The sequence below is a fragment of the Aquarana catesbeiana genome, linkage group LG01 (assembly GCF_042186555.1).
Source record: "Aquarana catesbeiana isolate 2022-GZ linkage group LG01, ASM4218655v1, whole genome shotgun sequence".
In the NCBI taxonomy this organism is placed as follows: Eukaryota; Metazoa; Chordata; class Amphibia; order Anura; family Ranidae; genus Aquarana; species Aquarana catesbeiana.
In genome coordinates this window covers 454,394,179-454,421,135 of record NC_133324.1, presented here as the reverse complement: position 1 = coordinate 454,421,135, position 26,957 = coordinate 454,394,179, and the positions used below count along the sequence as shown (strand labels likewise).

At 42.8% G+C, this 26,957-nt stretch overlaps 1 protein-coding gene across 1 annotated transcript; it reads left to right on the top strand.

Annotated features, from left to right (window-relative positions):
• The first annotated feature begins 1,293 nt into the window (after positions 1–1,293).
• NDUFB6 (NADH:ubiquinone oxidoreductase subunit B6) lies at positions 1,294–26,957 on the top strand. The gene is made up of 4 exons (XM_073590996.1): positions 1,294–1,611; positions 8,918–9,007; positions 16,312–16,356; positions 26,793–26,957. Exons 1-4 carry the CDS (start codon positions 1,432–1,434, stop codon positions 26,868–26,870), a joined length of 393 nt encoding a protein of 130 aa, XP_073447097.1. The 5' UTR covers positions 1,294–1,431; the 3' UTR covers positions 26,871–26,957.

Here is a 26,957-nt window from a genome sequence, read left to right as displayed (position 1 = left end):
TGGGGACACCTGATGTGAGGGGGGCTCCGCTGGGGACTCCTGATGTGAGGGGGGCCTCCGCTGGGGACTCCTGATGTGAGGGGGGCCTCCGCTGGGGACTCCTGATGTGAGGGGGGCTCCGCTGGGGACTCCTGATGTGAGGGGGGCTCCGCTGGGGACTCATGATGTGAAGGGGGGCTCCGCTGGGGACTCCTGATGTGAGGGGGGGCTCCGCTGGGGACTCCTGATGTGAGGGGGGCCTCCGCTGGGGACTCCTGATGTGAGGGGGGCTCCGCTGGGGACTCCTGATGTGAGGGGGGGCTCCGCTGGGGACTCCTGATGTGAGGGGGGGCTCCACTGGGGACACCTGATGTGAGGGGGGGCTCCCAATGATTCAGCATTATGGTGAGTTGAATGATTTCATTTTATATTACAATGTAATAATAGAAATAATGCACTTCAATCATCCTGACACCATAACAACCATGGTGCCGGGATGATTGAAGTGCTAACACCAGGTGTTTGGAGTATCTTTATCTGCTGATTGTTAAACTTTCTAGAATACACATATTTCTATTGTTGTGTAGGATCTGGGGCTGCTGTCCCTCCATCCCTCTCCCCCCTTTCCCTCTCCATCCCTCATTCATATCAGACTCTAACCACACCCCCTTTGAGCCACGCCCATTTAAGACATGCCCACTATTTTGCATAAACCACGCCCATTTTCGCCGCGGCGTGCGTCGCACGCCGCATTTTTACTTTCCCCCTGTACCACGCCCACAGATGCATGCCCCCGCCCCCAATTATAACAAGACTCCGCCTACAGCCAAAAAAGCGTCCCTAAAAATTCTTTTACAATGTTGGCAACTATGCTGTAGCCGTCTTTCGGCTATGGCGTAGGCAGCAAGTAGTTAAATACTACAAAATGAAAACTCTATTTGTGTGAAAAAAAATAATAGAAATTTTATTTGGGTACAGCGTTGCACGATGGCGCAATTGTCATTCAAAATGTAGCTGATAGCGCTGAAAGCGCTCAAATTGGCATGAGCAGGAAGGGGGAAAAGTGCCCAGCATTGAAGTGGTTAAACTTTTTCACTTCGAGGAGTACTAAAAAAAAGAAGACAAATGAAAATAACTGCATGTATTGAATATCTGAATATTGTGATGAGATTTATACATTTCCAATATGAATATGAGCCACCTACACAAAGCTCTGCCAATGAGAGGTATACTGTACTGCTTTTCCCCACTTTGTATTGGCTGCTTGTCACAGCTAGCAATGTAGTACTGATCAATAACCAGCAGAGGGAGCCTGCGCACCTTTCCTAGGCCCGACGTCATTAAACTGCGCCGAAGTCTCCGAGTGCCCTCTGTGGAGAGCTGAAAGAACAGAGGTGTCATTAGTGGGGAGGCCAGTGTTCCGTGTGTGCGGGGGGCTAAGGTCACATAGACATGGCTTTGAACCCTGCAGACGAGAAGCTACGGTTGCAGCAGCTTAGGGTTCTGAGGAGGAAATGGCTGAAGGACCAGGAGCTGAGTCCTCGGGAGCCCGTCCTGCCTCCCACCAAGCAGAGTCCAGTGGAGAGATTCTGGAGCAACTTCCTGCGGGAGAAGAGCTTCTGGAGGACCTATGTATGTGACCAACAGGGTGGAAGGGATCAGGAATTCCATTGGTTTACCTGGCAGTCTGTGAAATCCCATAGGGAACAGATAGCTGTGCCTTCACAGACTGCCATGTTCACAATAGAATTCAGGTGTTTACTGTTAGATGGCAGCTGTTTTTTCTTGTTTTTATGGCTGTCACACTCGCCCACACAGGGATGATGTCTGTCAGTGGGAGCAGTGTCTTGTTTGTTTTATAGGGAAAGGCACCATTTACCCTTTTTTGTTTTCTCAACTTTATTTCTATGCACCGCAGGAACACAGAGGGCTGCCGCGTGGAAATAAGCAGACATGCCTGCAATCCTGAGATGGCAACATCATTCTTGGTGTGGAAGCAGTGATCCATCTCGGAGGATTCACACATCGCATACACCAGGGATATGCGATTAGTGGACCTCCAGCTGTTGCAGAACTACAAGTCCCATGAGGCATAGCAAGACTTTGACAGCCACAAGCATGACACCCAGAGGCAGAGGCATGATGGGACTTATAGTTTTGCAACAGCTGGAGGTCCGCTAATTGCATATCCCTAACATGTTCCAACCTCTGAATCAGCAGAAGGTGTGCCTGACCCCTGCAGAGAGACCACTGCTTCCACACACAGAGCAAGGGTCACACTGCAGCTGGCAGGCTTTTCTACTTAGGCGGTGGTTGCTTTAGTAAGAAACGGTAGGACTTTGTACAGCTTTTGTTTTCAAGCGCCTGGAATATTTTTAGATGATTTAAACCAGGGGTGCTCAACCTGTGGCGCTCTATCTTAAACCAGGAAAGCGCATGCCTATGCGCTGGAATGGTGGGTCGGCAAGCCCAGACTGCGATCGACGAGCTGCTGACCCCCATCCCAATGCATGGAGTCAGCACTGGCAGCGGAGGAAGCAGGAGCCTTGTAAGCTGATGCTTCCTCTGTAGTGTCGCCTCCTGTCCCAGGTGGAGTGATACCAAGTACATGTTGTCTGTGACCTTTCTAGCAGCCTGGAGTGCGATGCCAGAAGAAGTACTACTGTATTAGACATCACATACAATACACTTTTGCAAAGAGCATATTAGCACCTCTAAAAAAATAAAAAGGTTATTAGGCTGCTTTCACACTGATCCGCAGGAGCAGCACAGTGCACCTGTGGCTTTCATGCAGGTTAGCTGCACTGAGCCATAGACTCCTATTATGACCTGTGTGTTTGGTGTGCTTTCAGAAAGTGCACCACACCTGTAATTGTTATTAAAAGTCTATGGCAAAGAGGAGCTAACCCGAAGAAAAGCCACAGGTGACCTGAGCTGCATCCACAGTGCGGGTAAACCTGTAGCGCCTCAGTGTTAAAGCAACATTTTATGATTTTTTTTTTGGGGGGGGGGGGGGATAGAACCTCATAGTTCATTGTGGCCCCTGATCGGTTACCAAATCACTTAAGTGACCCTTGCTTTTGAGCACCCCTGATTTAAACTAAAAGTTCAATAGGACTTCAAAGCCCTGCTCTGAGCAACTACAAAAGTATCCCACATAGTGGGGATTTGCCTGCACCGCAAGGCTTAATTACTCATCAAAAAAAAAAAAAAAGATCCTCCACTCCTTCCCAGAGCTTCTGCTTCACCAGTCTATGATCCTGATGTCATCAAGACCAAAGCGGGGTCAATAACCCTGCATTGGACATGATGATGCGGGGGGACAGTACACTGCTGGAGTGTGAGGAAGCACCATCTGCGGGGGGGAGCGGAGGATCAGGTGAGTGAAAGTGCTTCTCCTTTTTTCTAGACAAAAGAAGCTATTAACTCTTGCAGTACGGGCACAGCCTGCCTGCAAGGGATAGTTTTTTTGTTTTTTATCTGCCTGGAGTTGGGCTTTAAGTGACTATATCTAAAGTGCTGTACTTATTGTATTTATTTAGATTGTATTTAAAGACTAAGTTAATCTTTCCAGTTGAATAGACTATGCAGTCAAGGGGGCCCCCGTGGATTAAAAAAAAAATGTGCAGCATTAAAAAATATTGCTTAATGTAACTGCTATACCAGTAAGCAATGGGCAGCATCCCCAAAGCCTGGCTAAAATAATTCCCATTGTTAGCATTCCCCCATCCTTCCTTGCTGCTAGGGTGCACCATACGTTGAGCGCTCACCGCAGCATCACAGGCGCAAGCACTTTCTCTTATTCAAAACCTGTGCTTCCACAGTACACTGTCTCTCTCCCTGTAGTAGAACTGGGCTACTACTACAGGGGGAGAGGGAGTGCACTGAACATGCATAGATTTTAAACATGGGCGAGTACACTGCAAATGGGTGGGCCCCTTGATTGCATAGTATGTGTGTATGTATGTATGTATGTGTTTTTTGTTTGTTTTTTTTCAGGCATTTCTTCCTTTATTTTCACCTGGTGATCCTCTGAATAACATAGCAGCAGAAAAAAAACAAGTGGTTTATTAAATTTGCCACCCCTCTAAAAAGCAATCCCATTTGACAGGCCATCTGGAGGCAATGTGTTGCTTCTCCACCACCTGTTTTAACCCTGCAGTTTTAGCTTCATATTGAAATGCTTCCCTCCAGAACTTTTCACAGCCCCCTTTAAAGTGATATTAAACCCCAAAACAAAAGTAAATATATTGCACTTGCCGATCCTTAAATGTGGTGGCTGCATTTGTTAATTTTTTTTTTTAGGTTTTTTTTCTTTATTTTCATCTTATGATTCTGCCATAACACACTTCCTGTTTTTGGGTGTCTCCACTCTGGATGGAGGAGCAATGAAGTCATCCTCAGGCTGGGGAGACAGTAAGATTAGATGTACTAGCAGATTTAGATGAACTTGACCAACAAAGCAAAATTTCAGATAACACACTATAAGAACTTAGAGCAAAGTTTTTTTTTTTTTTTTTTGAGATGAAGGTTTTACATAAATTAATACCAGCTGACCATTTTAACCACTTACCGACTGCGCTATAGCTGAATGATGGCTACAGTGCGGTCAGCCAGTTCTGGCAGGGTGTCATATGACGACCTCCCGTAATCACGCCCACTGCAGCACTTGGGCGGCGCGCTCTGTAATCGCTGTGTTCATGGGACACAGCTGATCACAGATCGGAGTAAAGGGCCAATCACAGTGGCCCTTTAACAGCTGTGCCGAATCACAGCTCATCACGATGTAAACACAAGCCAGTTATCTGCATTCCTTTCATCACGCTGACAGGTGAAGAGAGCTGGTAAGTGGTTTGTGTGAAAGGGACAGCTAAACTGATTATCAGTGCAATGCCAACAGTGCCCATTATTACTGCCAATCAGCGTCCCCTATCGGTGCCACCTCATCAGTGTCCACCAGTGCAGCCTCATCAGTGCACATCAAAATTACCTGTTTACAAAATTTTATAACAAACTATGAAAAACGTTTCTGATTTTTTTTTTTTTTTTTCTAAAAATTTTGTGTCTTTTTTTCGTTTATTTAGCAAAAAATAAAAATCCCAGTGGTGATAAAATACCACCAAAAGAAATTGAATTGTTTTTTTTTTTTTTTACTCGGAGCCTGCAAAGCATTGCACCCACGATCAGCAGATCACAGGTGCTCTTGCAGACTGTCAGTGTTGGCTGAATGTTCCTACTTCATATGGGCAGGCAGCTAAACATTGACCAATTAACTACCTAGATTAGAGCACTCAACACCACCCTGTTAGGTCATTGGGAACTACAAGCCAACAGCTGCAAAGGTTGTTGGTACTTGTATAAACAGAAAAGTCAGTGCTGCAACATATAGCAGAGCTCCCGAGTGCTCCATCCACAGTCGCTGGCTGAGTAAAGTAATGTAGAAAAAATGATCCGCACTCCTATTGTTGTTCTTTAAAAAAATCTTAGTTTTTATTGACAAGCCACAGTGAACAAACGCAGATGAAAACAGTTGACGTGTTTCAGCCTGGGTACTTGTAGTTCCCACATCCACAGAACTCTGTGAATAAATTATGCAGCTAGGTGGGCGGGACCCCGCACTGCCACACTTTTTTCTTAAATTGTGACAGCAAGTTTGGGGAGACGTTTTACCGCTGGCTGACAACAGGGGATTGGGGGACAGTACGTTATTGATGTAATATGTTACAAATGGTAAACTTATCCTTTAAAGGTTTAAATCATGTCCCTCCTTTTCTTAAAAGAGAAGTTCTAGTTTTCAAAATAACAAATATATGTACTCAACTAGGTGGATGCAGCATTGGTCCCCCACTGGCTCTACACTGAGAACTGAGCAATCAGACAGTTGATTACTCAGTTATCGGTCCTTAGTGAGCAGAGATCCAATGACTGTCATTCAGCAGCAGCTCTCTACTCTGCCCCTCCAGTGCTCACTGGAGCGCTGGGCTGTTGGGGGGGGGGGGGGTGGGAGCGGCTGGCTCAGGCTCTCTGTAGCTTGCTGAGAGGTTAAGCCAACTGACAGTCAAGCATCTGGGTGGATCCCAACATTAAAGTTAGGATCCCTCCAGAGTCTGGACCAGCTGAGTGTTGACACCTGACAGTGGACTTTAGCCTGCTGTTGGCTGAATATGGGTCACAGGAGTGCAGAACTAACTGCATTCCTGTGACCCACAGGAGAAGTAGGGCCAAAAGAGCTTTGGCCCGACTTCTCCTATAAGACGGTATGTATTAGGTTCCAGAAGTCTTCCCTCAGTATTCTAGGCACAGTATGTAATGAGGTCTAACTAAAGATCTACATTTCTATAGGGGATTTAGGATCTCCTCCCTCTTGCTAGTGAACCCTCTAGTGATGCTCCCCAGAATCCAGTTTGCTTGCCACACTGTTTGCTATTTTGCAATCTTACATTTAAAATAGGCACCCCCATTTTTCTCTTTTGTAGATCTTGCTAATATTGCCCCTGTCTCCCTCCTACAGAACATGGAATTTAAGTTTCTACTGCTTTGACAAACTTTCCAACGATACTGAATTATGATGATTAATTTTCTTTGTTTTAAACATCTGCAGGAATATCAACCATATTGCACACCTTTATGTAATGAGCAAAAAGACATAGTTTGCCTACTTAGGCCGGGTTCACACTGGTGCGACAAACGCTCCAACGTTGGGAGCTCATGTCGCATGACGTGTGAAAATCAATGTTTCCCTATGGGAGCCGTCTTAACTGGCCCGACACATGTCGGTCCGACTTTGAAAATGCTCCCTGCACTACTTCGGTCCGACTTAGATCCTACTTCAGCCCATTGAATATCATTAAAGTCGGAACGCCGTCTTGCCTTATCCGACTTTGGCATGCGATTTGTGCTCTGATGATCTTGAGGAGGAATTCCATGCAAAATTTTAAATGTAAAACCGGCATGGGTTCCCCCTCCAAGAGCATACCAGGTCCTTGGGTCTGGTATGGATTTTAAGGGGAACCCCCTACGCCGAAAAACGGCCTGGGGGTCCCCCCCAGAATCTATACCAGACCCTTGTCCGAGCACACAGCCCGGCCGGTCAGGTTAGGGGGTGGGGACGAGCGAGCACCCCCCATTCCCCCCCCCCGAACCATACCAGGCTGCATGCCCTCAACGCTGGGGGGTGGGTGCTTGGGGGCAGGGGGGCGCCCCCCCAACCCAAAGCACCCTGTCCCCATGTTGATGAGGACAAGGGCCTCTTCCCGACAACCCTGGCCGTTGGTTGTCGGGGTCTGCGGGCGGGTGGCTTATCGGAATCCGGGAGCCCCCTTTATTAAAGGGCCCCCAGATCCTGGCCCCCCCACCCTATGTGAAGGAGTATGGGGTACATCGTACCCCTACCCGTTCACCTGGGGGAAAAAGTGTCAATTAAAAAAAACACATTAGACAGGTTTTTAAAGTAATTTATTAGGCAGCTTCGGGGGTCTCTTCCGACTTCTCCGCTCTCTCCGGCCTCCAGCGTGGTCACCGGATGATGTCACCCATTCACCCCGCCCCTTATGGCGTCACCGCCCCATCATGCCCGGGCGTTGACGTCATATGGGGCATGATCACCGGGTGACACCACCCGGTGACCACACTCCATGCCTATATAAGTCGTTGCACACCGCGCACATGGCATTACAGCGGGAGAGAGCGTCGTGTCAACATCGGAAGAAGACCGGGCCACCGCTAGCAAAAAAGTAGAAGATAGTGGAGGAGCCCGGCAGGAGAGTGGGAGAAGAGGCTGGAGAGAGCGGACTAGTCGGAAGAGACCCCCGAAGCTGCCTAATAAATTACTTTAAAAACCTGTCTAGTGTGTTTTTTTTTTTTTTTATTGACACTTTTTTTTTCCCCCAGGTGAATGGGTAGGGGTATGATGTACCCCATAATCATTCACATAGGGTGGGGGCCAGGATCTGGGGGGCCCCCTTATTAAAGGGGGCTCCCGGATTCTGATAAGCCCCCCCTGCCCGCAGACCCCGACAACCAACGGCCAGGGTTGTCGGGAAGAGGCCCTTGTCCTCATCAACATGAGGACAGGGTGCTTTGGGGTGGGGGGGCCTCAGGGCGCACCCTCCCCCTCCACACATGGCACAGGAGCGAAGGAAGGCTACAAAGCTGTGTTCTGATTAGACAAGCTGTGTGCTGAGCTCCCTCCCCCAACACAAATTTATCTCATGTGTCTGGAAAACTTGTCAGAAGTGACTCATGCTGATAACTGAGGAATGATGCACCAGAAAACACTACAGATATATGTGCTTTGTTCAGATTTCATGATTGAGGTTTAAGGTAAAGTCCCCCTCCTTATACTTACTTGAGCCCCATCTCGGTCCAGTGATGTGCATGAGAGCAGCAGGAGCCAATGAGGAGAGAGTGGGTGGGGCCAAGCCATACTGTGTATGAATGGACAATGTCGATTCACAGGAGTGTGGCTTGGGAGTGAACCTACTCGAGTGCCCCTATAGCAAGAGGCTTGCTACTAGAGGCAATTGGCTGGGGGAAGAAACCAAGACCACCTATGGGGGACCCAAAAAGAAGAGGATCCGAGCTTCTCCCTGCAAATCCCTTGCACAGAGCAGGTAAGTATAACCTGTTTGTTATTTAAAAAATAAATAAAAAATTACAACCTTCTAGAATGACTTAAAATGATTGCTACTAAAAGGACCTTAACCGCCCTCCCTGTTACATGTGTTGCTTCCCCATTAATATGGATGAGCTTACCGGACACTGAAATGATGTGGGGACAGGTGGATGGAACCACAGGAACTTTTGTGGAATGTCTATTACCTAAATGCTTCAGATTTGGGGAAAGTTGTATATTTTAAACATACTGTTATTGGGCTAAACATTTAAAAAATATTTTCTAATGTCTCTTTTTTTTTTTTTGTTTGTTTTTGTTTTTTAGACTTATAAAGCATACAATTTTGGCAAAACGACCTCGAAAATTTTAGCCATAGCATGGGTTGTACATTACGTCACGAAGTACCACCTGATGGTAATATTCTAATTGTTATCTGGCATGAAATTTATAAGAGTTGTTTTTTGTTTCTTAAGAGCCCTTTCACATAGGTGTTCTGATCAGATCCCCCTGTCAGTTTTCAGGTGGATCTGAATAAAAGCTCTTTGTTTATGCGCAGGCAGATGTAAATGGACAGTACATCCAATTACCTTCGAGTTCACCTCGGTCCACCTTCCGTGTTTTCTGACCCTAAACATGATGAATCGGAGGTAAAAGGATGTAAATAATGCATGTCTGTCTGTATCTGCCTGCCCGTAGACCTAACATAAGTCTGTTAAGCTCCATCAGAAAAACCCTGAACAGACACAAATGCCACCGATGTGACATACAGATGATTCAATTATCATTCAGCAGGGGGTCTGTTCAGATTCCCTGCTGATTAGAAGGAACATTTGTGAAAGGGGCCTAAGAATTGCCTTTCCCCAGTGCCATTATTGAAGACTTCCCACGTGTCTTCAGTTCTACTGGTGATGAAAACAATCATTCAGAGAGACTATCATGAGACACATTGATTAGAGTTATCATTTTTACTTCTTAAATTTAAATGCTTTTGTGTACTTAAGAATTAAGTGAGTGGTTCCCAATGCACCAAGATTTGCACCAGATTATAGACATGCGATTTAAGTGTGGGCTAAACATTATTTGCTGGGTGAAAATGAAAGTGCACTTGTGCCCAGGCTATGTGCATTACACTATTACCATGTTCTTTGGAAGTGAAAGAGCTTTACAACAATACCTCAGTCACCTTTCTAGGTGCTTCTTGAAGATCGCAAGAAAGACTCTACTAGAGTCAGAATCAGTTCAATTCCAACAGCTTAGAATCATCTGCTCAATGTTTACATTATGGGGCCGGATGCCTGCTAAGATCTGCTCTCTTAAAAAAGAAAAAGAGCTAAGATTTCATTGCCTGTGTTGTGAACTTAGAAAATTACTTCTCCACAATACATATAGGCTAAATGAGGCCATGTGCTTTTAAAATACAATCATGGCCAAAAATATTGGCACCCCTACATTTCTGTCAGACAATGCACCACTTCGCCCAGAAAATTGTTCCAATTACAAATGTTAAGGAATTCTCATGTTAATTTCTTTTGTTTGTATTGGTGCTCCACAAAAAAGTGGAGAAACAAAAAGCCAAATCTGACACATTCCATGCAAAACTCCAAAAATGAACTGGACAAAATTATTGGCAGCTTCTCAAAATTGTAAGAAATGATTGCATTCCAAGTTTGTGATGCTCCTGTAATTTGTAATTAAACTCACCTGTATCAATTAACAGGTGCTGACAATATAGAAATCACAACAGCAACCAGTTAAAATAGTGAAAAATTTGTTTGAGGATTTAAGAACAAAAATTGTGGAAAAGCATAGACAATCACAAGGTTACAAGTCCATCTCCCGAGATCTAAGCCTAATGCCCCGTACACACGGTCGGACATTGATCGGACATTCCGACAACAAAATCCATGGATTTTTTCCGACGGATGTTGGCTCAAACTTGTCTTGCATACACACGGTCACACAAAGTTGTCGGAAAATCCGATCGCTCTGAACGCGGTGGCGTACGTTGGGACTATAACTGGGGAAGTAGCCAATAGCTTTCGTCTCTTATTTTATTCTGAGCATACGTGGCACTTTGTGCGTCAGGAATTTCCGACAACGGATTTTGTTGTCGGAAAATTTTATAGCAAGCTCTCAAACTTTGTGAGTCGGAAATTCCGATGGAAAATGTGTGATGGAGCCTACATACGGTCAGAATTTCCGACAACAAGGTCCTATCACACATTTTCCATGGAAAAATCCTATCGTGTGTACAGGGCATTAGTCTTTTTCTGGCATATGTTGCTTACAAGTTAAAGTAGAACTATAGGCAAAACCTTTTTTTTTTCTTCATTTTGGATAGAGCAAGGAAGGGTTATAACCCTTGTAAGGTTTATTTTTGCCACCTGTGCCCCATTGCAGAGATTTCCCTTCGCTTCCTGTCCCATAGCCAAATGGAAAGTGAGGAAATCCCTGCAAATTATGGGAATTTCTTGGGGACCCCCAGGTTACCAGAACTATGGTCCCCATTGGAAGATTCCCCCTCTATTACTTTTCTGGGGACAACCCAAAATATGGGATTTTCTTTTAATTTCACTTTCAGTGATAATGGTAAATAGGACAAATAAAGAGGGTGTATCTCCTTAACGGGGGGCACAGACAGCAATTAAAACTGACAGGGGGACTAATCCTTCTCCCCTCTATCCAAAACGGTACGTTTTTTGCCTTTAGTTATACTTTAAAATACATATTTTTTGCTTGAAAATTACTTAGAACCCCCAAACATTATAGATTTTTTTTCAGCAGAGACACTAGAGAATAAAATGGTGATCGTTGCATTATTTTGTCACACAGTATTTGCGCAGCGGTCTTTCAAAAGCAATTTTTTGGGAAAAAAGAAACTTTCATGAATTAAAAAGAAAAACAAACAGTAAAGTTAGCCCAATTTTTTTGTATAATGTGAAAGATGATGTTATGCCGAGTAAATAGATGCCTAACATGTCATGCTTTGAAATTGTACACACATGGAATGGCGACAAAATTTCTACAGGTTACCAGTTTAGAGTTAGAGGAGGTCCTGTGCTAGAATTATTGCTCTCGCTCTAACGATCGTGGTGATACCTCACATGTGTGGTATGAACACCATTTACATTTGCGGGCGTGACTTGCATATGCGTTCGCCTCTACGCGTGAGCACGGAGGGATAGGGCACTTTAAAAAAAAAAAAAAAGTTTTTATTTTTACGCTGTCTTCAAAAAAAGTTCTGATTTTATTGCTGTCACAAGGAATGTAAACATCCCTTGTGACAGTAATAGTCAGTGACAGGTACGCTTTAAGGAGGGATTTGGGGTCTATAAGACTCCAGATCCCTCCTTTGCACTTTAAAACGCCAAAAATCTGCGTTTTGGAATACTAGGGATTTTTTAAAATCGGTGCCATTGGCAGCCGAGCAAACCAGAAGTTATGTCATGACATCGCTTCCGGGTTACTAGATTGAAGGGCCGATTCCGGCTTAATTCGGGTCTTCGGCCAGCCGGCGGACTTGTCGGCTGGTCAATCGGGGCCCCCAGTGGGACAGGAGAGCTGCGGAAGGCGACGGGGGGGGAGACGACCCTTCCCGCACTATAAGATAACAGCCTAGCGGCTTTTAGCTGTATCAGTTGTTATCACTAGAAAGCCAACCGCTGGCTCTAAAAAAAAAACTGTACCCGGTATAACTTCTTCAAGCCGAGAATGCAAGACAGCTTTTTGGTAAAGCCCATCATTCTACTGTTTTCAGAAAAAGAAATGAGGCCTTTAAAGAAAAGAATATAGTCCCTACAGTCAAACATGGTAGAGGTTCACTGATGTTTTGGGGTTGATTTGCTGCTTCAGGTACTGGATGTCTTGATCGTGTGCATAGTATTATGATACCTGAAGACTACCAAAGAATTCTGGTGTGCTATGTAGGGCCCAGTGTCAGAAAGTTGGGTCTCCATCAGAGGTCATGGGTCTTACAGCAGGATAATGAACCAAAGCACACGTCAAAAATCACCCAGAAATGGTTTAAAGTGGTTGTAAACTCAGAAAAAAAAAACAAAAAAACGTGCAAGACAAAGGCATAATGAGCTAGTACGTATTGCATACCAGCTCATTCTGAAATATTAACCTTAGATCGAAGATGTTGTAGCGGTCACCCACACAGAGGTGTGACCGGCGACATTGCCTGTGCAAGGGAAGAGAGAGGAGAACCGCCGCCAGGTTGATTAGAGCGCCGGGAACATCACAGCTTTCATTTCAATAGCTGTGTGTTCCCCGTTGCGCTGTCAAATACAGCCCCTTCCCCTTGTCCGGGGAACTTTGATAGACAGATCACCCGTCCCAGGATTGAAATGAAAGCTGTGATGTTCCCGGCGCTCTAATCAATAAAGCAGCGGCGCCTCTCCTCTCTTCTGCGCTATACAACACCCCTGTAATGGGCAGCACCAGGGGCGGGGGCAGAGCCCTGCCCAGACCCCAACCCCCCCCCCCCCACCCCCCATTTTCGGATCCATTATTGGCCTTTTTTTCTCTTTCGAAAAGGCAATTTTTGGCCAATCTGTTTCGGCAGCCGAAATTTCAGTGCATCCCTAGTGTAAATGTACATAGTCTAGGCACAGGTTTACTTTAACCACAATTGCATTTTAAATATCGCTGCACAAATGCTGTGCGACACAGTCTCTAGGGCCTCTGCTAAAAAAAAATATATAATGTTTTTAAGTCATTTCTCTAGCAAAAAAACACACATTTTTACTTACAGTATCTCACAAAATGGAGTACACCCCTCACATTTTTTAAAACTTTATCATATCTTTTCATGTGACAACACTGAAGAAATGACACTTTGCTACAATGTAAAGTAGTGAGTGTACATCTTGTATAACAGTGTAAATTTGCTGTCCCCTCAAAATAACTCAACACCCAGCCATTAATGTCTAAGCCGCTGGCAACAAACGTGAGTACACCCCTAAGTGAAAATGTCCAAATTGGGCCCAACTAGCCATTTTCCCTCCCCGGTGTCATGGGACTTGTTCGTGTTACAAGGTCTCAGGTGTGAATGGGGAGCAAGTGTGTTAATTTTGGTGTTATCGCTCTCACTCTCTTACTGGTCACTGGAAGTTCAACATGACTCCTCATGACAAAGAACTCTCTGAGGATCTGAAAAAAGGAATTGTTGCTCTACATAAAGATGGCCTAGGCCAGGGATATGCAATTAGCGGACCTCCAGCTGTTGCAGAACTTCAAGTCCCATCATCCCTCTGCCTCTGGGTGTCATGCTTGTGGCTGTCAGAATCTTGCTATGCCTCATGGGACTTGCAGCTGGAGGTCTGCTAATTGCATATCCCTGGCCTAGGCTATAAGAAGATTGCCAAGACCCTGAAACTGAGCTGTAGCATGGTGGCCAAGACCATACAGTGGTTTAACAGGACAGGTTCCCCTCAGAACAGGCCTCACCAAGGTCGACCAAAGGAGTTGAGTGCACGTGCTTAGCATCATATCCAGAGGTTGTCTTTGGGAAATAGATGTATGAGTGCTGCCAGCATTGCTGCAGAGGTTGAAGGGGTGGGAGGTCAGCCTGTCAGTGCTCAGACCGGACGCCGCACACTGCATCAAATTGGTCTGCATGGCTGTCGTCCCAGAAGGAAGCCTCTTCTAAAGATGATGCACAAGAAAGCCCGCAAACAGTTTGCTGAAGACAAGCAGACTAAGGACATGGATTACTGGAACCATGTCCTGTGGTCTGATGAGACCAAGATAAACATATTTGGTTCAGATGGTGTCAAGCGTGTGTGGTGGCAACCAGGTGAGGAGTACAAAGACAAATGTGTCTTGCCTACAGTCAAGCATGGTGGTGGGAGTGTCATGGTCTGGGGCTGCATGAGTGCTGCTGGCACTGGGGAGCTACAGTTCATTGAGGGAACCATGAATGCCAACATGTACTGTGACATACTGAAGCAGAGCATGATCCTCAGGGCAGTATTCCAACGTAACGACCCCAAACACACCTCCAAGACGACCACTGCCTTGTTAACCGCTTCAGCCCCGGAAGAATTTACCCCCTTCCTGACCAGAGCGTTTTTTGCGATTCGGTACTGCGTCGCTTTAACTGACAATTGCGTGGTCGTGCGATGTGGCTCCCAAACAAAATTGACGTCCTATTTTTCCCACAAATAGAGCTTTCTTTTGGTGGTATTTAACCACCTCTGCGATTTTTTTTATTTTTTGCGCTATAAACAAAATAAGAGCGACAATTTTGAAAAAAACGCATTATTTTTTACATTTTGCTATAATAAATATCCCCCAAAAATATATAAAAAAAACATTTTTTTTCCTCAGTTTAGGCTGATACGTATTCTACATATTTTTGGTAAAAAAAAAACGCAATAAGCGTTTATTGATTGATTGGTTTGCGCAAAAGTTATAGCGTTTACTAAATAGGGGATAGTTTTATGGCATTTTTATTAATAATTTTTTTTTTTTACTAGTAATGGTGGCGATCAGCGATTTTTATTGTGACTGCGACGTTATGGCGGACAAGTCGGACATTTTTGGGACCATTGTCATTTATACAGCGATCAGTGCGATTAAAAATGCACTGATACCTGTGTAAATGGCAGTGAAGGGGTTAACCACTAGGGGGCGGGGAGGGGTTAATCAGTACTAGGAGTGTTTTCTAACTGTAGGGGGGAGGGGCTGTATGTGTCACTAGACTGATCACTGCTCCCGATGACAGGGAGATGTGATCAGTGACACTTGTTTCTAGGCAGAACGGGGAGATGCTGTTTACATCAGCATCTCCCCGTTCGTCCTCTCCCTGAGGCGATCGCGGGTATCCCCGCGGCGATCGAGTCCGCGGGACCCGTGACCCGACTCACGGAGCTGCCGGCGCGCGCGCGCACACGCCGCCACCGGTGCGCTTGCAATGGCACAGTGGGGAATTCAAATGGACGTACAGGTACACCCATTTGCCCAGCCGTGCCATTCTGCCAACGTACATCTTCGTGCGCCGGTCGGGAACCGGTTAAAGAAGCTGAGGGTAAAGGTGATGGACTGGCCAAACATGTCTCCAGACCTAAAACCTATTGAGCATCTGTGGGGCATCCTCAAACGGAAGATGGAGGAGCGCAAGGTCTCTAACATCCACCAGCTTTGTGATGCCATCACGGAGGAGTAGAAGAGGACTCCAGGGGCAACCTGTGAAGCTCTGGTGAACTCCATGCCCAAGAGGGTTAAGGCAGTGCTGGAAAATAATGGTGGCCACACAAAATATTGACACTTTTTGGGCAGAATTTGGACTTTTTTCACTTAGGGGTGTACTCACGTTTGTTGCCAGCAGTTTAGACATTAATGGCTGTGTGTTGAGTTATTTTGAGGGAACAGCAAGTTTACACTGTTATACAAGATGTACACTCACTACTTTACATTGTAGCAAAGTGTCATTTCTTCAGTGTTGTCACATGAAAAGATATAATAAAATATTTTAAAAAATGTGAGGGGTGTACTCACTTTTGTGAGATACTGTATATGAGAGAAGTGTCAGAATTGGCCCGGTAGGCAAGAGGTTTAAAGGATTCGCAGATCAGAGAAAGAAAAATGGTAAAGGGATATCAAAATGAATGGTCTGGCAACAGGTTCTCATGAATGATGGTGCGATGTTAGAAATGTATATGAATCTTAACGGATGTAAAGTAAATTAAAGTAATACGTATTCTCTGTTTTAGGAAGCCCCTTATGGTGTCACCTATCAAAAGGCTGCCTTGTATCCCGTAAGTATTGACCACAGGTTCATAGAATTGTCAGGTTTTATGCTAAAGAAAAAATTTCTAATGATGTCACAGGAACTCCTATGCTCCTTAATGTGAAACTTAGGCAAGTAAATACACCGATACTGATTATCTTCTAATAATGGAAGATAGAATGGATTTGTGTAACTGATTGGTAATACACCAGCCAGCTGTAATTTTTATGCAGGTTCTGTTGAAGTTTATTTTCAGGCTATAGGTAGAGAAGCCACACAGTAAGTTGTTTTTTTTTTATGTCAGCGTGGCTCTTAGTCTTATGTGTGTAAACGCAATACATTAACAAATTTAAAGTGGAGTTCCACCCTGAAATTTTTATTTTTACATAATCACACCTTTAAACCTATAAAGAAACATTTGGAGGAAATGTTTTTGTTATACTTACCAGAAACTATGTTGCTATGTAGTCCCCCTAATCTGCCACTTTCTAGTCCGCGGCGCTCCTCGTCCTTCCTCGCCTGTGCTTCTGGGAAATGTGAGTCATCATTTCCTAGGAGAAATCACAGCCCAGGAGGGAGGAGCCTGGTAATGGCTCTGTGCACGGCGTGAGGATCCTGAGAACCCTCTCCCTGCAGCTGAGAGGAATGATCGGCCTGATGAGAAGGTGTAGGTAGCTTCCCTCCCCGCCCCCCCTGCTCATCACTCACTGAGCTGTCTTGTGGAGTAAGCCAGAGGAAGTTTGTACCTGCGTCTGACTGCTACAAGCTGTAGTGAGCGTCCCTTTTTGTCCCAACTTCAACAACAACTAAAAGATAAGTACCGTATTTTTTTTTTTTTTTTTTTGGCTTTTTTTCTATTGCAATTGTCTTGAAGTGAAAAGGCAAAGGAAAAGTAATAGAGCAAAAGAAAGGGAAAGAACATATTGAAATAAAACGAAATAAAATGGAATAAAAAGCGAAAGTAAATGAAGGCGAAAGAGCTGAAAAAGTAGAATCAAGTGAGCTAAGAAAAACAATAAAAACAGGGGGGGGAACAGGGGAGAAGGAGAAGGTGAATGAGAGACAAGCCAACGGAAGAGTTGTCTCCCAGCCCCCACCTGCTTGCTGCTGCTGCTGCAGTAGCTCCCTTTCTTGTGATCCTTTTTTTTTTTTTTGGTCTTTTTTTATTTTTGTTTTTTGCAAATGGTATTAACTATAGGCTCGATAGTATAAACTATAGAATAAGAAGAAATTTCATAGTAACAAAATGTGGAACATATAAGCTCATACTGGAACTATACTGCTGAATATATAAATCATCTTGCTGAATACTTGAATTAGATTGCATTATACCGCTAAAACATTTGAATTATTTTTATGAGCACCTGGGCCCTCATGCACATGGGCTGTTGGGAGAACGTTGTGAAAACGCTAGTGTCTTTGCAGTGACTTTTTTTTTTTTTTTTTTCAGCGTTTTTGCAATAGCGTCTTTGAGCGTTTTTGGAGCGTTTTTTTTTTGTTTTTGTTTTTTCCTCCTCTTTTGGCTCTTCTATTGCAATTGTCTTGAAGTGAACAAGCAGGGGAAAAGGCGAAAGAGCTGAAAAAGTAGAATCAAGTGAGCTAAGAAAAAACAATAAAAACAGGGGGGGAACAGGGGAGAAGAGAAGGAGAAGGTGAAAGAAAGACAAGCCAACGGAAGAGTTGTCTCCCAGCCCCCACCTGCCTGCTGCTGCTGCTGCTGCTGCTGCAGTATCTCCCTTTCTTGTGAATTTTTTTTTTTTTTTTTTTTTTTTTTGCAAAGGGTACTAATTATAGGCTTGATAGTACAAACTATGGAATAAGAAGAAATTCCATAGTAACAAAATGTGGAACATATAAGCTTATACTGGAACTATACTGCTGAATATATAAACCATCTTGCTGAATACTTGAATTAGATTGCATTATATCGCTAAAACATTTGAATTATTTTGCTGAGCACCTGGGCCCCCATGCACACGGGCTGCTGGAAAAGCGCTGTGAAGACGCCGGTGTCTTTGCAGTGACTTTTTTTTTTTTTTTTAACTTTTTCCAGTTTTTTTTCAGCATTTTTGCAATAGCGTTTTTGAGCGTTTTTGAGCCTTTTTTTTTTTTTTTTTTTTTTTTTTTTTCCAGCTTAAGAACGCTTAAACAATTGAACAGCACTAAGGAATGCTTAATGTACTTAAGGTAGTAACATAACTTCTGGAAAACGGGGACCACTCATATCTCATTAATTTATTTCTATTATTGGATTGTGGGGAGGATGCCGGGTATGAGAACGGAATAAAAGAAATATTAGTAAAAATAAGTCAATTTAAAAAGGCTGGGAGATTTTTTCATCATTAAGAGATCCCAATCAAGGGGTATTCTGGAAGGCAGCTTTGAAGATCTTATAAATCCAGCCATAGAAACAAACATGAAGGGGAAAACAACAAGAAGTGCGGGAGCAATACCGAAATCACCTAGGACCAGCCTAGGCCCAAGTCCAGGCCCTATGAACAGGTATATACAGCAAGGAATCGGAGAAGGAGAGAAACAAGTGGGTTCAAAGGGCAGACAAATAGATACAAAAGAGAAGGACAACAAGGATAAAAAAGGCCAGTATAAAGTACAAACAGAAACCAGCCACCTCTCAGAACCCAGAATGGAGCCAGAAATGGGAGAGGAAGACAGAGGAAAGGAGGAAGGACAACAAGGGCCACAGTTGCCAACAAAACAGGATATGGAAAAAATGTTTGCGGCACTAGAGAATTCCCTAAAAGCAGAGATGTCAACACTCCATAAAGATATGGGATATATGTTAAACAGAGTGGAAGAAGTAGAGATCAAAGTAGACCTACATCAAAAAAACATAAAGGAACTAGAAGATGAAATAAAGAAATTAAAACGGGAACAACAGGAACAATCATATAAAATAGAAGAGCAAGAAAATAGAGATAAAAAGAAAAACTTGAGAATACGTGGGTTACCGGAAACAGAACAAGCAGAAAATCTAATAGAAAAAATGAACAATCTCTTCAACCAAATCTTGGGAAAGGAAACAACTAACACAATAGGAATAGAAAGTGTCTTTCGAGTAAAAAAACCTCAAAGGTTTGCAAGGGAAACACCTAGAGATGTAATCGTACGCTTTGAAAAATGGGAAGAAAAAAAACAGATCTGGATAAACCTAAAGAGGAAAACACAAATAGAGTTTGCGGGAGGTAAATTACAAATATTTCAAGACTTATCTCAAGAAACGTTGAAAAGACGACGGATACTAAAGCCATTATTAGAAATCCTCCGGGAGCAAGAAATTCAATACAACTGGGGTTTTCCAGCATGTCTAATAGCAAGGAAAAACGGAATAAGTGCGAGGCTAAGACATGTGGAGGAGATTCCGGACTTTTGCAACAAACTAGAAATCCCCTCCCCAGAACTGGAAAAATACGCAAATAGTCAGGAGCGAATAACGGCAAGAGATGACCTACAGTGGCAAGTAAATTCAAGGATCAGACATCAAGATGTGGACTCTCGAGGAAATTAATATCTGAGAAAATACCACACAACGGTGCAAGGGGCCTTAGAGTGGAAAGGGGGGGGGGGGCTGGGGTTGATGGGATGGGAAAAAAAAGGAAAGTGAAAGGATTGGTAAAACACAACAAAAACGCAGGGAGAGGGAGACAGGGACTCACGGAGTGGACAGGGGGTCGCCCTATTAGTGCTTAGGCAGGGGGGTAATAGGGTGTCTTACAGAGCTCCGCCTCACAATAAATAGAGCAGAGGGGGCAGAGCGTGCCCCACAAAACAAAGTAAAATGCTCTCAGCTCTAGAGAATATGGGGGTAAAAAACCCATATCAGAAAAAAGGGAGGGGGAGGGTGGGAGGAGGGAGGGGAGGGGGAGGGAGGGTGGGGAGGGAGAGGTCTGAGTCACATGAGTGGTTACATAGGCACACCTATTCTGAGACAAGAGATGAGGAGACCCCGTGCGTCCGCTGGGTGTCCCCTCCATCCGGTCTCCTAGGGGGACCGCGTGGGGGGGAGGGCCGGAGGACGGGCGGGGAAGAAAAGGCACAAGAATGGAAAACGTAAACAGCATAAAAATAATCTCTTACAATGTCCGAGGACTAAATTCCCCAGGGAAGAGAAACATCATCCTCCGAGAACTAGAAAAAAGTAAAGCAGAAATAATTTTCCTACAGGAGACGCATATAACCCAAAACTCAAGTGCCAAAATTTATTCAAGAAACATACCAACATGGTATCAAGGAGACTCGCCAATAAGAAGGGCCAAAGGAGTAGCCATCGGTATAGGGAAAAATGTACGTTTTCTAATAGATCAAAGGAAAATAGACCCGGAGGGTCGATATCTTTTTATTACAGGAACTATACATGGGGTAAAATATACATTGGCCAATGTCTACTGTCCTAATAAGAACCCTAAAAAATATTTGATAGATATAATTAAAATACTAATGGAATTCAAGCAAGGAAAATTAATACTAGCTGGAGACTTCAACTTCAGCATGGATAATAAAATGGACAGTACCTCAAGAGTAAGGGACAAAGAGGTAAATCAACTAAAGAAATTAAAAAGAACATTATATGAACAGCAACTAATAGACCCTTGGAGAATTCAGCACCCCAGCACAAAGGACTACACATTCTACTCAACAGTACACAAAATTTACTCCAGATTGGATTACATCATGGTCGAACATAGAAACTTGGAAGAAATAGAAGAAACAAAAATAGGCATAATAACCGCCTCAGATCACAGCCCAGTAATCTTGAGAATGAAAATAAAAGGAGAAGTCCTTGAAAGGGGTCCATGGAGAATCAACGAAACTTTATTAGAAGACAGTGAGACCGAAATAAGCATCATAGAAGAAATTAAAAGATATTTTGAAGAAAACGATACACCAGAAGTATCGAAAGCAACAATATGGGAGGCGCATAAATCTGTTATTAGGGGCAAGTTAATAGCTATAGGGGCAAGAAAAAAACAGGAAAGGAAAACAAACATGCAACAAATAATTAAAGAAATTTATGAATTGGAACGAAAACACAAAAATCAAGTAAACAACAAAATCTTCGGCCTACTATCTCAAAAGAGAGAGCAATTAAAAGACTGGATGGAACAAGAAGAAAGGAAGGACTACAACAGAGTAGTACAAGAAAAATATAAATGGGGTAATAAACCAGGAAAATACCTAGCAAATCTGGTAAAAAAAAAGAAGTCTTTGAATTACATTGAGAAGATCAAAAATGAAAAAGGAGAAGTGGTAAATAAAACCACAGATATAGCGATAACATTTCAAAAATACTTCAGCTCCCTTTATGCAATAAAAGGACAGGAAAGTTGGAAAGAAGCGAATACAAGAACAAAGAAGATACAAGAATATTTAAAAAAAGCAAACTTACCAAAACTAAAAATAGACCAACTAGAAGAATTGGAAAAAAATATTACGCATGAAGAGGTAAAACTGGCATTAAAGGAAACTCCCGTAGGAAAAAGCCCAGGACCAGACGGGTTTACGGTCAAATACTATAAAAAATTTGAAGAACAGCTGACTCCAAAACTATTAGAATATATGAATTCCTTAGGGGAAGATGAAGAAATAAGAAGTGAATCGTTATTAGCTCATATTACAATACTACCAAAAGAAGGGAAAGACAAAGTTAACTGCTCAAGCTACAGGCCAATAGCCCTATTGAACGCTGATACGAAGCTGTACTCCAAGATCCTGGCCACTAGGATAAAAAAACTAATCCCACTGTGGATCAACCCGGACCAAACTGGTTTTGTCCCGGGGAGAGAGGGGCGGGACAACAGCCTAAAATCATTATTGATGTTGCACAAGAAGGTGCAGAATGAGACCCCAGTTCTATTCCTGTCATTGGATGCAGAAAAAGCATTTGACAGGGTAGACTGGGGTTTCATGATGGATACATTGCGGCACTTGGGTATTGGGACAAAAATGATGAAGTGGATAACAAATTTGTATAATGGCCCGACAGCAGTCGTAAAAGTAAACGGTAGACTCTCTCCAAAAATTAAGATGCAGAATGGAACACGGCAAGGCTGTCCACTGTCTCCACTATTATATGTATTGGCCTTAGAACCACTATTAGCAACACTCCGCAATAACAAAGAGGTAGAAGGAGCGAAACTAGGAGGAAAAGAGCATAAGATCGCTGCCTACGCGGACGACATCTTGATGTACGTATCCAACCCAAGAGTGTCACTCCCAAACATACTGAAAGAAATTAAAAAATACGGAGAACTGTCAAACTTCAAAATTAATCCAATAAAAACGGAAATATTAAACATAGGTCTAGAGGAAAAGGAAGTTCAGTTTTTACAAAAAGAATTCCCATTCACTTGGGTAAAAGAACTCAATTACCTTGGAATTAAAATAACTCCTAGAGTCGAAAAAATTTATCAGGCAAACTTTATTCCACTGATCAATGAGGTCAAAGAAGAAATGAAAAAGTTAAGAATACAGCCACTTTCATGGATTGGAAGAATAAATATGTTTAAGATGACGATATTACCTAAAATAAATTACAGATTACAGATGTTACCAGTAAAAATCCCGCAGAGTTTTTTTAAAATAATTAAAACAATCATGCTAAAATACATATGGCTTAATAAAAAACCAAGAATTAAATACACGCTGATCACAAGGAAAAAGGAGCATGGGGGTCTTGCCGTCCCAGATATAAGTAGGTACTATAAAGCCATAGTTTTAACACGAATGTTAGAGTGGACAAATGAGAAAAATGAAAAAAAATGGGTGGAAATGGAAAACACAATAAGTGGAGCCACACTACATAAGAATATTTGGATTCCACGGAAATATAGAATATTGGACACCGACACGCACGAAATAACAAAAAATGTATTTAAAATTTGGGACACCATTCACTTAAAGAATGAATGGAAATATAATTCACCACTATTAGCACTCACAGGATCGAATCTCTTCACCCCTGGGAGGGAAATATTTGAAATCCAAGGAATAGGTAACCCACGACTGAAAGATATCACTAGAAATGGCAAAATAAGAACACGAGTAGAAATAGAGGAAAGGAATGGATGGAAGATGAATGAATGGAATTATATTCAAATAAGGCACCTAGTAAGCACAATACCACACCCACTGAGAGATGAAACAAAATTAACTGCACTGGAAAAGCTATGTAGCAATGAAACACCATTAAAAAACGGAACATCAAAAATTTATAGTATACTGACAGATTTGGAAGCACAAGAAAGACCAGAATATATAAATCAATGGGAAAAAGAAATGAATTTAAAAATAGATAACCAAAAAGTGGAAAAAATGATAGAAATGGGATATAATAAGGCTTGGGACATGAAGACCATAGAAATGAATTATAAACTAGTATCAAGATGGTATATGACCCCAGTAAGAATACACAGATTCCATCAAGATAGAACCTCCTTGTGTTGGAGAAAATGTGGCCAAATAGCAACGATCATACACATATGGTGGGAATGCCCAATAATAATGGAGTACTGGAAGGAAGTGTTAAACAACATAAAGGAAATAACTGGAGAAGAAATAGAACAAAATATTTGGACATGCCTCTTCCATATCTACAATAAACCTAAGAAACAATATAGAAAATCAATAATACCTAACCTCCTGAATGCGGCCAAGGCCTTAATTCCCAAGAATTGGCTAAAAAGTGGAAAACCAGACATTAGAAACTGGCTAAAGGAAATAGATTATCACTACAAAATGGAAGGAGGAGAGAAAGGGGATAATAGTAGATGGGAAAGTTGGAAAAACTACAAAGTCTCGGATATTTATTTAGATAGGATAAAAGAAAGAACAGGTGCAGAGCCAAGTGGATAAATAACATAAAGGAACGGACCAGACACAGGGGAGGGGGAGGGGGGGTGGGGGGAAATAAGAGGAACTGAGAGAGAATAAGATAATAATAGGGTTTATAATTATAGAAGGCGGTTTGTCGCCGGTTTTTAAAAATATTTAAGAATATCCTAGAAGGGAAAAATAATAAAGATGTGACGGAAACAATCCACAATGATGTGAAAAAGGAGAAGAGATAAAGTTTGACACATAAAGTTGAAATAATGTCTCTCGGAAAATTTTCGCTGAAGTGGAAATAAAAAAAAAAAAAAAAAAAAAAAAAATCATTTCCTAGGAGTCTGTGGGCAGTTCTGTCATCACAAATCGCGTTATTTCCTGACAGGTATTGACGCAATTTTAGGGGGATCACATCTGTTGCCATAACAACAGGGCGGGACCTTCCTCCGCCACACATTGTTATGGCAACTTTAGAAACAATCGGCGCTACGGCCGCCGGTGAATCGTGCATGCGCGAGATCAAGAGGTGCATGCTGGGTCTCCAACGCTAATCCTGAAAGAGGTATCGATTGGGCTTCACATGCCCACAATCATGATGGCGATGGCCAGAAGAGGATGTACAAACTTGTGAGTATAAACTATATATATTTTATCAACATTAACTATTAAACATATGTAAATGTTTTGTAATGTAATAATGCATTATGCTCGGATCAATAAAAAAAAAAAAAGTGTCCGGAACTCTGCTTTAAATCGTGTGTTGTGTGTGTGTGTGTGTGTCATTAACTCCTATCAAATATAATAAAAAAAATTGTATATTTCACATAAATGAGTGCCCAAAATCTCAGTGCTGTAAGTAGTATATGTGAGGGAGTTGAAACCGTGCACACTCCCAGTGTTGTAAATAGAAGTGATCTTTTCACAAGTAACCAATCACGGTTTAGATGAATGTGAAACCAAAATATCAGTGCTCCAAATAAAAGTGTAAGGACATTTTCACACTGGGGCGTCGGTGGTAAAGCGCCGCTATTGTTAGTGGCGCTTTTCAGCTGCTAGCAGGGCGCTTTTAACCCCCACTAGCGGCCGAAAAAGGGTTAAAAGTGCCGAAGCACTTTGCAGGCACTTCAGCAACGCTGCCCATTGATTTAAATGGGCAGGGGGGCGCTTTAGGAGCGGTGTATACACCGCTCCTAAAGCGCCTCAAAGATGCTGCTTGCAGGACTTTTTTTTTTTTTTTTTTAACGTCCCGCAAGCGCACCGCTCCAGTGTGAAAGCACTAGGGCTTTCACACTGGAGTGGCACTTTGCAGGCGCTATTTTTAGAGCTATAGTGCCTGTAAAAGCGCCTCAGTGTGAAAGTGGCCTTAGGGAGTTGAGATCAAGTTCCTAATGTTATAAAAGACAGTGCTATATGAATAACTCAGATATAATTCATGCACAGGTGCAGGCAAACGACACAGCATTTGGGATGTAGTTGACACCCACAGCAGATCGCACATATTGGAATGTGGATTTCCCACACTGCGTTCCGGGCACTTAAAGTGGATGTAAACCTGATTGATGAAATTTGACCTAAGCACATACAGTGTCTTGAAAAAGTATTCATACCCCTTGAAATTTTCCACATTTTTTCATGTTGCAACCAAAAACGTAAATGTATTTTATTGGGATTTTATGTGATAGACCAAAAAGTGGCACATAATTGTGAAGTAGAAGGAAAATGATAAATGGTTTCCAACATTTTTTTTTTGTTTTACAAATAAATATCTGAAAAGTGTGGCGTGCATTTGTATTCAACCATCTTTACTCTGATACCCCTAACTAAAATCTAGTGGAGCCTTCAGAAGTCCCCTAATTAGTAAATAGAGTCCACCTATGTGTAATTTAATCTCAGTATAAATACAGCTGTTCTGTGAAGCCCTCAGAGGTTTGTTAGAGAACCTTAGTGAACAAACAGCATCATGAAGGCCAATAAACACACCAGACAAGGTCAGGGATAAAGTTGTGGAGAAGTTTTAAAGCAAAAATAATTTATTTAAAAAAAATATATATATCGCAAGCTTTGAACATCTCACGGAGCACTGTTCAATCCATCATCCCAAAATGGAAAAGTATAGTACAACTGCAAACCTACCAAGACATGGCCGTCCATCTAAACTGACAGGCCGGGCAAGGAGAGCATTAATCAGAGAAGCAGCTCATGGTAACTCTGGAGGAGCTGCAGAGATCGACAGCTCAGGTGGGAGAGTCTGTCCACTGGACAACTATTAGTAGTGACTCCACTAATCTGGCCTTAATGGAAGAGTGGCAAGAAGAAAGCCATTGTTGAACGCACAACAATTCTACACAGGAGTGGGCGTAGATATTATTTTGACAGGGGGGGGAGGGGAGCAAACAAGCGGAGCTTCCCCTTTTGGGTGGAGCTTCATTCTAAGTAGCACGTGTCTTAAAAATTTTCTGTTTTTCGGACTCAAGCAGTTAGCAGTAATGTTATTAACATGGCTTGCAGAGTAAGCCTGATGCATGTGGATATTTGCACTGGTGAGGAATCTGAGGTAGAGAGAGGTGTTATTATAAACTGCCACTTAAGTTTACTATATTAATTATGTCTGTTTCAACATAGGGTGATATCATCAAAGAGACTGGAGAAGTTATCCCACCCATAGAGGAACCAACAAGCGGTCATCATCACCACCACTAAGACAGAAACGTGTTATGTTTTCATATAAATGTGTGGTCAGAAGTATAGTATTGAATAAAATATTAATTATACCTTTTTGTTACAAAA

What these genes read in the sequence shown, in the direction of transcription:
- NDUFB6 (XM_073590996.1), top strand. Translation starts at nt 1,432, where the DNA reads ATGGCTTTGAACCCTGCAGACGAGAAGCTACGGTTGCAGCAGCTTAGG. An exon ending in AGAGCTTCTGGAGGACCTAT is followed by an intron (nt 1,612 to 8,917) that starts GTATGTGACCAA and finishes TTTGTTTTTTAG; the next exon opens with ACTTATAAAGCATACAATTT. An exon ending in TCACGAAGTACCACCTGATG is followed by an intron (nt 9,008 to 16,311) that starts GTAATATTCTAA and finishes TCTCTGTTTTAG; the next exon opens with GAAGCCCCTTATGGTGTCAC.